General features: G+C 43.1%; 1 protein-coding gene across 8 annotated transcripts in view; it reads right to left on the bottom strand.

Moving 5' to 3' along the window:
• Positions 1-13,915, bottom strand: part of IRF2 (interferon regulatory factor 2) — a 37,819-nt gene that overhangs the window by 17,732 nt on the left and 6,172 nt on the right. For 2 of the 8 annotated variants that reach the window (XM_083631320.1, XM_083631321.1), the window contains 2 exons: positions 10,761-10,881; positions 4,962-5,047 (listed from right to left, as the gene is read on the bottom strand). The exons of 3 other annotated variants lie outside the window; for them this stretch is intronic. In XM_083631320.1, the coding sequence (XP_083487446.1) occupies positions 4,962-5,012 (51 nt within the window). In that variant the 5' untranslated portion in view covers positions 5,013-5,047; positions 10,761-10,881. The remainder of the gene's footprint in view (positions 1-4,961; positions 5,048-10,760; positions 10,882-13,915) is intronic. 3 more of the 8 variants (XM_083631318.1, XM_083631319.1, XM_083631324.1) reach the window with 2 other exon arrangements.

Here is a 13,915-nt window from a genome sequence, read left to right as displayed (position 1 = left end):
TGTCTTCTGCTCCATAGTGAGGCTGGTGCCTGGTTCCTCAAGTGGCACACATGTATATGTACCATATTTTTCCATGTGTAACATGCCCCCTCTTTTTGTAAGACGCTCCCTCTTTTTGGAGACTCAAAAATGAGAAAATGGGGGGAGATTGCCCAGAGTTGTTGAGCTTTTTTGGGGGTGGGGGTTACCCAGACTTCTTGGGCTTTTGGGGGGGAGGAATTGCAAGACCGCAAGACCGCCACAGCCAATCGCACGCACATCGACGAAGCCACCAATTGTCTGCACGCTCAATGAATGTAAGCGCCAATAGCTCGCCCAATTATTGCATCAGTCAATTGCCAGCAGACCTTGACGCACCCACCATCACCCGCTAAAACACCGCTGACAATCACACGCCACACCCTAGAGAATACAGTATGAAAACAGACCTCCATTAACTTACGTATCTCGTCCAATCTGTAGTTTACACAGGAGCCTTTCCTCCAATGACTTAGCAAACAAACTTCACCAAACAAACAAAAGCACATGAATGAAACAACAGAGGACACATATAGAAGCACATAAGGGAGTGTGGCTTTGAAATAAATTGTTCACAATTGTACAGTCTGAGATAGTACTTCTCCTAAACGGAGCATATCTATATGGCAAAACCTAAGTATCATGTTTATTTCTTCTAATCTCTATGAAGCAACACCCACACATTTTGTTTATTCTTGTACCTCTCCACAGGATCAAACAGTCCATGCTTCAGAAAGTCTGGCTCTAGCATAAAGATTATTTGTACAAATCAGCAGAATCAAATGGCAAGAGGATAGCTGCATTGCAGCATAAAGTCATGCTGGAGTACCTTAAAAACTGGAACCTTTTCTGGACCTGAGCATACTTTGCCAGACAGAATTAGTGCTATGCTCTTTTAACAAATGTATTATTAGGGGTGTGCACTGGCTTGGGTCGAGGCCTAAGCCGAAGTGGGCATATTTGGAGGGCCTTGGACAGGTTGGGTACACACCAGGGCTGGGCAATAACATCGTGATACAGCAGCAGCTAAATGCCACGATATGATGATATATCACAATGTCTGGAATGTATCTCGGCTGCTTCTTTCTCCCCTCAGGTGAGCTGGAGCTGGAGGGTCAGGGGGCTTCCTCAAAGGCGCAGGCAGGCTCCATCTGCTTGCCTGCCTCCACCTCTGCTGTCTACAGGCAATTTGAACTGGGAATACATCATGGCTCCCTGGCCACCACAATGTATTGCCAGCTCAAAATGTCTGAAACCGGTATTGCGATCTGAATGCCATACAGCAGGAGTCAGCAAACTTTTTCAGCAGGGGGCCGGCCCATTGTCCCTCAGAACTTGTGGGGGGGCCGGACTATATTTTGAAAGGGGGGGGGAACGAATGAATTCCTATGCCCCACAAATAATCCAGAGATGTATTTTAAATAAAAGCACACATTCTACTCATGTAAAGGGACGTGGGTGGCGCTGTGGGTTAAACCACAGAGCCTAGGACTTGCCGATCAGAAGGTCGGCGGTTCAAATCCCCGCGACGGGGTGAGCTCCCGTTGCTCAGTCCCTGCTCCTGCCAACCTAGCAGTTCGAAAGCATGTCAAAGTGCAAGTAGATAAATAGGTACCGCTCCGGCGGGAAGGTAAACGGCGTTTCCATGTGCTGCTCTAGTTCGCCACGAATGGCTTAGTCATGCTAGCCACAAGACCCAGAAGCTGTATGCCAGCTCCCTCGGCCAATAAAGCGAGATGAGCGCCACAACCCCAGAGTTGGCTACAACTGGACCTAATGGTCTGGGGTCCCTTTACCTTTACCTTACTCATGTAAAAACACCAGGCAGGCCCCACAAATAACCCAAAGATGCATTTTAAATAAAATGACACATTCTACTCATGTAAAAACATGTTGATTCCCAGAGCGTCAATGGGCCAGATTTAGAAGGCGACTCAGATCCAGCCCTCGGGCATTAGTTTGCCTACCCATGCCATACAGGTTTCAGACAATTTACTGATATATCGCCAGGCTATAGTACCCAGACACGTTATCACTGGAAGTCAAATTAGATCGGCCTTGAGCAACAGGAGGCTGCTAGGGAGTCAGGCATTGGGCAGGAAGGAGGAGGAGCAAGCAATGTGTGAAAAAGGCCAAGTCTTACCAGACAGGCACTGGCATCTTTCTGGCAGAAGGCAGGCCCAAGACACGACTCTCCTCCCTGCCAGATGCCCTGCCCCACAGGATCCTTGTCCCCACTCAACAGTGGAAGGATCAGTCTTGCAGGGTGCTGCTGCTGCTGCTTCACAAACTACTTTCCTGCAGGAGAGCATTTGATGTTGGATAGATATTATAAGTTGGAGAAAGGATATTACCTTCTAGCAGATCTGCGCCCATTCATGCGCTATAAAAGACTGTAAAATCAGTTGGGACTGATTTTATATCTGGAATTGCTCTATCCCTGTGGCATCCACAAAGTTTTCATCAAACTGCTCTGAACAATTCAAGTAAACCTTAAGGTCAACTTTGCTGGCTAGCAACTCTTATGACATACAGAAAGTGCAACTTCTGGGGCTGAGCATGTTGTCAGAAATGGAAACAACACAGAAATTGAAACTGGTGTAGAGAAGAAATTAGAAATGAAACTGGACCTGGTATTTCGCTTATGTTAGTTTCAATTTCTGTCAGCAGCTAGAAAAATGTTATAAGTAGAAACACTGCAGTAACGACATCTATCTATATCCACCCATTCCATGATAACGTAGCAAGTTTTGCCATCTTACGAGCTGGTCTCTAAGTTTTGTAGCCATTTTCATGCCATATGCCCTTACCTTAAAGTACCTGATATCTTCAGGTAGATGGGCAAACTGTAAAACTATGCTAGTGTGTAAGAGTCACAACTGGTAAAAGATATACTAGGCCAGATCAGGCCCTTTAAAGCAAGGATTTGTAGGACTGGCACCACACTTTAAGCCAGTGGTGATGGCCAAACCTGGCCCTCCAGCAGTTTTGGGACTACAATTCGCATCACCCCTGACCACTGGTCCTGTTAGCTAGGGATGATGGGAGCTGTAGTCCCAAAACAGCTGGAGGGCCAAGTTTGGCCATCACTGCTTTGAGCTAATTGGCGCAGCATACTAGCACATGCTTATATCAGGTTCTTGCATTGCAAAAGGGTTCCAAGCCACATGCCCCTATTGCCCCTGTGAACACATTGCCATGGAAGGCAGTGTGCAATGAAAGCCCTCTGTAGCTTCCTGGTAAGAACTCACACCCATGACTGTGGCAGCAAAATCTTCAGCATCCCAGTAACAGGAATCGCTGTCAGGGCAGAAGCAGCAGCTTATTCAAAGAAGGATCAGTTTACACAATGCAGTCTTTCTGTATTAACCTGTAGTATCCTCTCTCCCTGAACAGGCAGGTGCTGTTCTGTAAAGAGCTCTGCCGCACAAGAGTTTCCTTCACAGGAATCAAATGAAGCAGATAAGCTTTCTGTTCCTCAACCCCAAGCAGGGAAAACCCCACTTCCTTCTGGAGAAGACTTCCATAAGCTACTTTTAAGTGGGCCCCAATGAGCCTTGCCAGACTACAGGGCTGGCCCAGTTTCCTCTGGCTTTGCCTACGATCATGCTGGATTCGTGAAACCTAATCTGCCCTGCAGTATACGAACAGAAATTCAGCAGCCAGCAAGCCTTTTACCAGTTCTTCTCTTGGGTTCCGTTTCAAGGTTAGAGCTGTTATATCACAAGATCCCCACCCATCCACTTGCTCCTGCTTAATGTTCCCCATTTGATTTTGCCTGGCCAATATCCTAGTTTAGACAGCTGACTCTAGTTGACATGACGAAGGGGCAGGTGCTGGGCCAAAGACCACAGGTGTTGCCAGAAGTCAGGTGAAATAGGAGCTCAGAAACCTGTTTCCACTGCTTTCCCTTGCCTCCACATCTGGGGTACAACTTTCTGCTTAACAGAAAACACTAAATCTACAGCTGTGAAACGTGATTTTCAAAATTAAGCAGCAGCAACAAACTCAGCCTTCCTCTCCAGATTCACAACCATTTCATAAGTCTGGATATTATCTTGTGTGACCAGATAGAATTGCTCAGATGAATCTGTACTCTAATTATAGGATTCAGGGAACTTGGATCTGTTCAGAAGCTGGAGCTATTCCAGGATGTAAAGCAGCACAGCCCTATTTTAAGGAACACCAAATACAAGGAAGTTCTGGCCGTTGGATGTATGCTTGACCACGACTCTCCATTACATCCAAAATAAAGCGCACAGTTAAAATATATTGTATGGAAATTTCCAATATTTATCCTAATTGCACACTAAAGAGTATTGGTTTCCAGGGTGAGGAAAGTTATGCCAAGATCTGAATATATGCCTTATGAAGCATATTTCCTGCACAATGAGCCACTTGCCTAGGCCCCAGAGCAGGAGAGGGGAACCTCTGACCCTCCAGGTGTCACTGAACTACAACTCCCATCAGCCTTAGCAAGCATGGTCAACGGTGCCCATGGTGGGGCTGTAATTCAGCAACATCTACAGGGCCAATGGTTCCCCACACCTACCCTAGGGCAAGACGCTTCTGGGATCCTCAGATGGTGGTCACTGTGGCCAAAAGTGCCTCATACTTACTTAGGGCGGTACTTTAGTTATGGTCACTCCTAGAATATGATGATCCGAGCGCTATTGTAAATTCTATGGTGACCACTAGGTTACCAAAACTGTGCAGAAATGTTAAGTATGTCGTTCAAAAGGCAGCCAGTTGTTTAATTATGCAAGTGAGCTGGAGGATGGGGGTCATACCATCCCTTGATAAGATGCGTGCTTTGGATCCCAACTCATTTCCTGGTGCAGTTACTTCATTAACGCTGTGATCTTGCAAGCTGTCCTAGCAGCCCAGTCTGCTCAGATTACAGATACAGCAAATAAACCTCCAAAGCTGAGCTCTGCACTTACCTGACTGTCTCCTGCTTTTGTCCTATCTACGTGATACGTCTCACAGGCCATTTAAGGCTAGAAGGGAGAGATGGAGAAAGAAGCATCTGGGGAGACAATAGAAGTTGGATTATGGTCCACCCCATCCCACTTACATGAGAGTGACCAGTGACAAATGTCGCAGGAAGGCAGGCCACCCCCCTGAACACTTATTTTAGCTGCTAGACTACATTTCTCACCACTTAAAAACTTAGCTAGCAGAGGCATTTAAGCATACTGAGATAACACCCTTGCAGCCTTCATTGTCTTAAGGCTTGAAAAGACTGCCTATAAATCTTCTGAGTATATTTTCTGGCTGGCTGGATGCATGCTTCAGAGCTCAGTTGTTCCACACGTGGAAAATGCCCCAGTCAGCTACATTTTGACATTTTCCCCAATGTGGCCTTCATCTAACTTGACGCAGCTGGTGAAGATTGGGGGTGGTGGGAGGAACGGCAACACCCAAGGAAGAGGTCAAAGTGTGCAGAGAGATAAAATATACAACATTTCATATGTTTTCCTAATTCAGACAAGCCTCTAGAGCGCAATTTCCTCATTAAAAGTGGATCGCTTTTCTTGCTCTGGCACTCGCATTAGTACTACAGAGAAGCAAAGCAGCTGAACGGCACTGTGTTCCTTCATGCGCATGCTCTTGGCGCATAAAATAAATTCTAAGTCAGTGCCTGTGTGCAGTTGTCAAGGAAAGAGAGACTACATGCACTCATTGATTCAAGGTCTTTCTCCAACCCTTCCTTTCTCATTTGAACAAAAATGAAGAGCAGCCTTCTACCACAAACAAAATAAGACTTCCATCCCACCAAAAAACCTAGCAGATAATAAAGAAAAATTCTACGTATGTGAAGACCTGACCTTTTTTTGATTTCAGGGGGTACTCAAGGGTACACAGTACTGGCACCTCTCTTTTCTTGTTGTTTAAAAGTGTGGCACTCGGTGTTTTTTTCTGGGGGGACAAAGGGGTACACATACCCCTAAACATTTTGTGAATCTAAGTCTGGCCTCATTGAGGGGCAGTATTTGAATATGAGTAGGAAAATGAGAGTACCCCTAAACATTTTTTTTTAGAAAAAAAAGCACTGGTGGCACTTACTGTAACAACTTCACGGGCCCCTGGCCGATGAACTTTGTGCCTTCAAAGTGACATGTAAGAAGGATGGGCTAAACCACGTCTCTTGTGCATTATTGCCTGACCAGTACAGTCTATGAGGGAGGAGACTAAAAGCAGCAGAATGCAAACCAGCAGTTGCCTATCTATCACCTAGACACTGCAGTGGGGAATCTGTGGTCCTCCAGATAGTGTTAGACTGAGCCTCAGTCAGGACGGTGAATGGTAAGGGATGATAAGAGCTGTAGTCAAGCAACATCTGGAGGGCCACAAGTTCCGCTCCCTCATCTAACCCCTTTCTTATTGCTTCCAAAGGTAGCAAAAGGAATTTGTACTTGAAGACATAAATGAACCCACCAAGAATACATCTATCTATGACTGAGAAAGTAGACAATAAGGTCATAGGCAGTTACTAGGAAACTTTAGCTAATCCTCTAGTGAATGGCAGGCTATATTTCACATTAATTCTGTGACAAGATGCATGAAAGAAATGAGAGCTCCCTAAACCAAACAAATTACATTACACCTATTACTGCATGTGGGGACTGTGTCCCTGCTCCCTCTGCTCACCAACCACTGAGCCATTCCCTCATTAACCCCTTTGAACTTCCCTTCCCACCTCATGCGACTACAGTGGTACCTCGGGCTACATACGCTTCAGGTTACAGACGATTCAGGTTACAGACTCCGCTAACCCAGAAATAGTACCTCAGGTTAAGAACTTTGCTCCAGGATGAGAACAGAAATCGTGCTCCGGCGGCACGGCGGCAGCAGGAGGCCCCATTAGCTAAAGTGGTGCTTCAGGGTAAGAACAGTTTCAGGTTAAGAACAGACCTCCGGAACGAATTAGGTTCTTAACCTGAGGTACCACTGTACTAAGATCACTTTTCACCTTCCTAAGCCCATTTCTGAAGCCATGTTTCTCTTTTCTGCAGCCCCACTTGCACCCAAACCAACTCACAGTAACCTTCTGCATCTTCCTCCTCCCGCAAACTGCAACTTCTAAGCACCCTGTGTTAAAACTGTCTCTGTGTTCCTCCATCCCTGGTGCCGCTGTTCTAAAGCACCACTTCCTCCCTCTCAGTGTCTCCCCTTTCTCACTCCCATGCCATGACCCTGTTGTTGTGCACCCTGCCTTCTCTTCTGCTCACTTCATGCAAATCCAGGATTGTGATGAGGCACTACAAATCCTTCAATGAAAAGAACTGTGTGATGACAGCCTTATGTTTATATGTATATAGGAGATAAGAGTGCTCCTTTCTTTTATGAACTCCTGCAAGGCCCTGGGGTATTGGGGAAATTTGGAAGCCAAAACTGCACAGAGGAAAAATTGCTGCTTATACTTACAACAGAATTAAATATTAATTCTTGTATTAGAAGTTTATATCACAAAGGATACTTTTAATAGGTATCACTTAAATCGTGTGTACTGAAAGCAGGGAGAATTAAAATAAATGGGCCCAATTCTGTAAAAGCACATGATGGTTTTCAGAGATTTATTTGGTAGCACATTCATTTTTTTAGGAGACTGTCATACTGACTCTCTCACCTTCAACAAACAAGAGCAGTATTCAAGCCATTCCAAAATTCAAAGCAACACATTTGAATTTTGCAATTTGCAGTCATGGCAAAAGAAAAAACAAAACAAAACACTGATACTTTTATTGTTTATGGGCTCTTTTCTGATAGCTGCATGTTACAAAACGATTTGTTCTTGGGTTACAGAATGCACTCATATGTCAATTAGGAAAAGTATGCTAATATTTCAAGCACAGCTTCTCCCTTTAGAATACACAGAAGTTGAGGCTAAGAACAAATCGGTTCTTAAAAGACCATTTCATTAACCCCCTTTTAAGTGGTATTATAAAAGGACAGGGAGTATGTTTTCATTTCTGAGTAGAAATCAGAAAAAAGGCACCAAATGTTTTAGTGTGGAACATGCCTGAGCACAAGATTTCAAGTATCTGGGGTACAAGCTTCACAATCACAAGGTGTACTTGCTATTCATAGTAATCTTTGTTTTTGTAAAACTGTTCTTTGTAATCATGAGCAACGTCTATTTGCTCAGTGCAATAAAGGTATGTGATATTTGATTAAAGAGTTTGTTTTATTACCTGGGCGGGGTTGTTCTAGCTGTTCATAAAAAACCTCTCCTATTTTGTAACCCTCCAGTTCTCAGCATGATTAACCCATGGCTTTGGGGTATAGACATTCCCACCTGTGCCTAGACAGATGACTGGAAATAAAGATGATCTCTTTAGAAAGTGAAGTTCCCCACCCCTATCCCTCTCTTCACCTTTAAGGACTTGGAAATTTCCCAAGCACAAGACTTTCCAAATTGGGCATTTTGACATTTGCTTGTACTTCCTCATTTGTGCTTTGTTTCTGTCACTCAAGCCCTGCTGTAATGTTGAGTTGCAAAGGTGAACACTCTGAACCACATCCAAAGGATAATGAAAGCATTTTTTTTGCAATTGCAAATAATAACAACAACAATAACATAATTAGCAGGAAATTACCATTACTTGGCAATTGCAAAAGCAGTGCCTGCCACTGTAGTATTGAACCTCACAGCCCCTGGCTGTTTGTGCAAACTTTCTTATGAGTTTTATTTTCTGTTTGCCGTGTGTGAATTACTTTTTTGTTGCTGGTTTTAGGTTTACATAAATGAAGTAGTAATGCTCGGTCACATGTGCCAGGGGATATGTATGATATTCAGTGCCTTTAATTATTACAGAATGAGGCTATCCCCCCCCCCTTAAAGATGCTCAAAAATTTACACAGCATGCCACAAACCAGGTATGGGGAACCTTTTGTCCTCCAGATGTTGAACTACTATCCCCCCCTGCCCCAGCAAGAAAGGCCAAGGATTATGGAAATTGTAGTTTAGGAACATCAGGAAGGCCAAAGGTTTCCCACACCTGCTATAAATGATTTAGTTTGGAGTTCTTGCACACATATAGTAACTTATAGTCAATGCGCAATGTATTAATGTACTGGAGAGCTATGGCTTAATTTCTGTTGATTATACAGCTTCATCTGCCAGTGCATCTGCCTGTAACACCAGGGTAATAGCCCCACAGTGTTTATACTAGTTACACATGATAACATAAGAACATAAGAGCCCGCTGGATCAGAGCAATGGCCCATCTTACAGTGTTCGAAATTAGTCGGGCGCCAGGCGCATTCTGCAACAGACAACTAGCCTTTTGCAAGGAAGCTTAGCATCTCCATCTGGCTGGCATGCATGGCTGTCACCAAGTCAGCTGGCACATGGAGTTATACCAGAGTAGGCTGCTTGCGATTACAGACTGGTGATTTTAATTTTAAGTATTACAATGGAGAACTTAACTGCACAACTGTCACACATATGGCAGGGAAAAGGGAAAAGTTCAGTCTCATACATTACAAAATTAATCCTTTTTGCAACCTGCCAAGGGGGATTTTGCCTGACAAGGTGTGCTGGACTTCCCCATGACTAAGCAGCTTCTCTGTGAATGCAGCTTGTTCTACTGCTACAAAGATTTGATGTTTGGGTTTCATCAGTGGAGATTTCTGCATGGGCTGACTGTGGGAATCAGGAGCTATGCTACAGTGTCACTTGGTGTTGAGTAGGCGTGTGACTGGTAGCCACACACTCTTTGAGATCTGTTGCCCTTAGACGTAATACCCACCCTTCTGAGTACTGTTAATCACAAATGTAGCATTCTGAGAAGGCAGAATGCCTTGCAATCTTCATTTCTTTAAAATGCCAATTCAACTTTATGAGACAGACCAGTCGTAACACCAACCCGATGGGTGAGAAAACAAAACAAAAGGAACAATGAATTTGCTGATCAAATGAATTTGCTGATCAATTTTAAAGTGGAATACAAGAAAGGGAGGCGGGTGGAAGTCAGGAAAATAAGGTAATGAATGATAAGAATTTGAAAAGAGGTCTTTTTTTTCTTTTCTTCTTCTTCTTTCTTTTTTTTTTGTTAAAATTTTTAATATCCTTTTTCTTTTTAATTGTTGGTATTTGTTGGTGTTTTAATATGTATTGTTCTTTTTTGTATGGTTTTTTTCCTTTTTTCTTGTAAAATTTAATAAAATATTAATTAAAACAAAACAAAACAAAACAAAAGGAACTACTTGCTCCCCATTGTGATCTTAGAACCATACAAACGTGTGAGTAAAACAATTTTTTTAACTAGGGGTGGCAAGCCCTGGAAAAGCTTCCCCGTGCAATTCTTTCTGCCCCACCAGGAAGCCACCAATTTTACAACTGGCAGTAGAAAAAAGTAAAGTACAGCAGACATAGCGCAGGGTCTTTTTCTATTTTTTCCCCATTATTTATTTATTAAACTTGTATACCGCCCTTCACCCGTAGATTTCAGAGCAGTTCTTTACCTAGCTCAGCACTCTGATGAGGATGCCAATTGCTCCCGTATTTGATGCACAGATATTTGTGGAGGGGCTATGTGTCCTATGTATGTGTAGACATGTCATACATTTGGAAGTAGAATAAACTAACAGTGTTTCTCAAAATCCCTGCCACCGCCTCCACCTTCAAATATCACTTGAAAAATTACTGGGGTCTCAGTGGACCGCTTAGTAAATTTTCCCTTCTAAAAATCAAAGCACATGCCTAATTTATGTTTTAGTAACCACACCTTTACCTTTCTAATGCAATGGATGTGTCTGCTTTTGTGAGCAAAGCTCTGTGAAGTCACTCAGTCATCTCACTTTCAAGTTTGGTCACTGGAGTCATCGCTGTCACTGTCTTCATTATCTTTAGTACTGTTTATTTTAAGAGTTTTATAGGTTGGACATTTGATTTAAATATATATATATAAATATTTGTTCTTTATTTATATTATCAGTATATATGTTTTGTTTTGGGGCCCTTGGCTCTTTGTTGATTTAAGAATCTTTGGCTTCTTATTTTTATAAACCACTTTTGGATATTTTATATAAAGAAAGTGGTCCATACATGATTAAATAAACTTCTTGGATTTCTTTCAACATTCTGTTTTCAACCACCAATTTGGTCGATGACTATCCTGCCTACTGCTCTGACAACTAGGCCTCATCTGCACTACGTGTTTAAGGCGGTCATCTGCATCTCTCTGCCTCAAGAGACAATGGAGTGTGCCTCTGAGGGTGAAGTCAAACTGCTGCACTGGCAGCAGCCAAATGACATTCCTGGGACGCAAGCCTGGACAGTGTGTATGGAGGTCCTGGGCTACCCAGACAAGAAGACCTCTTCTCTGCCTCAGAGCAATACATTAGACACCAGTTTAGCAGCAGGAGTTTCCTCATCTGCACTATATGTTTAAGATGACATCATACCACTTTTAACACTCATGGCTTTCCCCAAAGAACTGCAGTTTGTTAGGAACCCCCTATTCCTGTCACAGAGCTACAATTCTCAGAGTTCCCTGGGAAGAGAGACTGACTGCTAAACCACATTGGGTTTACTTCCTTGAGGGGAATTGGGGTCTCGTCATAACTCTCAGCACTCTTAATAAAGATTTTTGGGGGTGGAAGCCATGACTGTTTAAAGTGGTATCATACAGCTTTAAATGTATAGTGCAGATGGGACCCTAGTCTAGACCACTATTTCAGAAAATACTTAGAGGGAAATTAGTAGACTGCACCAGCATCTTACTATTTTATATATCTTATATATATACTATATATATATATATATATACTATAAATATTATATATATATATATATATATATATATATGTATGTATGTATGTATATATACTATATATCTTACTATTGCAATTTCATTGTCCTGCATGGGACAATGACAATAAAGATATATCTATCTATCTATCTATCTATCTATCTATCTATCTATGAAAATCACAGCTCCTAGGCCAGAATCTTGTTAGCCTATTAGATAATCCAGCCCTGGTTCAAAAGGCCTCCATTATCATAAAAAATAAAACACAGGCACAGCCAAGAACAGATATTCTTGACTGTACAACCTTTTCGCAGACCACAGAACAGAGTTCACAGACCACAGTTTGAACATCTATCTCTGTATATATATTTTTTTAAACTTCATAATCTGAGATATCTTTGCAAAGAAAAAGGTCAGTATGCAAATAATTGTACAAATAGTATTCTATAGTCTGGCTGGGGACAGGCTTTGAACTTGCAGACTTCTTTTACATAAGTGGCGCATTTCATATGGCTACTCTTAAAATGTAGGAGGGGGGACTTTCCAAAGTAGTTTGTGACATGGCATGGAAATCTAACGTTGATACAAAAACACAAGTTTGTTTTTCTAAACCCACTGGCTACGTACAAAACCCTGGACACGCCACAAGTATCTTTTCAGCCGCCCAGCCTATTAGTTTCCCCTTTGCACAGAGATCACACATTCAGAATTGTATTGGTAGCCCTGTACCTCCTCCCCATTCATAAGCAGCATGGCAAAAGTGCCCTTAAACAGAAAACAAAACTCATAAGAAGCATTCAGCATTACAGCAGTAGGCAGTGTTTTAACAAATCATTGATGCTAAGAGTACCTTACTGTAAAGAACATCATGTTGAGAGCACATTTTGTTCTTGTTTAACACTGGAAGAATGACTCATGCTTATGAAGTAACAAACTCAGGCTGTGCTCCGAAAGGCACTTGTGCCAGTAAAGCAGAGCAGGCATCAATGCAGTTTGGAAGCTGCAATAGTTTCTAAAACTGCAGCCCAGCAGGAATAATGTACAATATGCCCCAACAAGAGAAGTATTTCTGGATGGAATGAGGCTTCTGCAGCTGGAGACTTTTGAGAATCAGTGCTCCTCTGGGTAAACCCATTGTGACTAGAATCAAGACCCTCTATGGGTGGCAATCTTATGCACATCTACTTGACAGTAAATGCTGACAAATTAAACAAAAGTCACTTCTCTGTCTACACCGTGGGTAGGCAAACTAAGGCCCGGGGGCCAGATCCGGCCCAATCGCCTTCTCAATCCGGCCCGCGGACAGTCCCAGAATTAGCGTGTTTTTACATGAGTAGAATGTGTCCTTTTATTTAAAACGCATCTCTGGGTTATTTGTGGGGCATAGGAATTCGTTCATTCCCTCCCCCCCATATAGTTTGGCCCCCCACAAGGTCTGAGGGACAGTGGACTGGCCCCCTGCTGAAAAAGTTTGCTGACCCCTGGTCTACATGCAAGTAACACAAACCCGTTTCTAAAATCTGACCATAGTTCTACATGCAAGTGAAAACAACAGCCATAGTTTTTAATCTATATCCAACTCCACGCTACTTTGTGGCACAAACGATCCAAGTTTTCGAAGGGTGTCTCGCAACACCCTTATGTCCTAAAGGGAATTCTCAATTTGGTGTGACTTTCAGATGCAGGTGTATCCTTCTGATTCTCCCTCACTGTAAAGCAGGGGTGACTAACCTGTGGCTCTCCAGATGTTGCTCTCCAGGCTATAACTCTCATCATCCCTGACCATTAATGGGCCATGCTGGGTGAGGCTGATGGGAATTGGTTGGGAGTCCAACAACATCTGGAGGGCCGCAGGTTCCCCACTACTGCTTCCGAAAGTAGCAAATTACCTGAGATGTGACTATATGATCTATCGCCAGGAAGGAAGGGGTTTTTAACCAGGTGGCCAGAGAGATTGCATGTTAAAATAACATCCTTCTTTCTCCCCATAGAGCAGTGTCTAGAGGCACCAGATAAGGGGTCCACACATTTTTGCTGGCTTCCGTAGCTGCCTACCAACTGTACTGTTTTTAATTGTGTTTTGTGTTTTATTGCACTGTACACCACACTGATATTTTACGAGATGGCAGCTAGAG

This window comes from Podarcis filfolensis (genome assembly GCF_964270895.1).
Source record: "Podarcis filfolensis genome assembly, chromosome: 9".
NCBI classification, from domain to species: Eukaryota; Metazoa; Chordata; class Lepidosauria; order Squamata; family Lacertidae; genus Podarcis; species Podarcis filfolensis.
The sequence above is the reverse complement of the archived record's forward strand: the minus strand, read 5'-3'. Positions and strand labels throughout refer to the sequence as shown.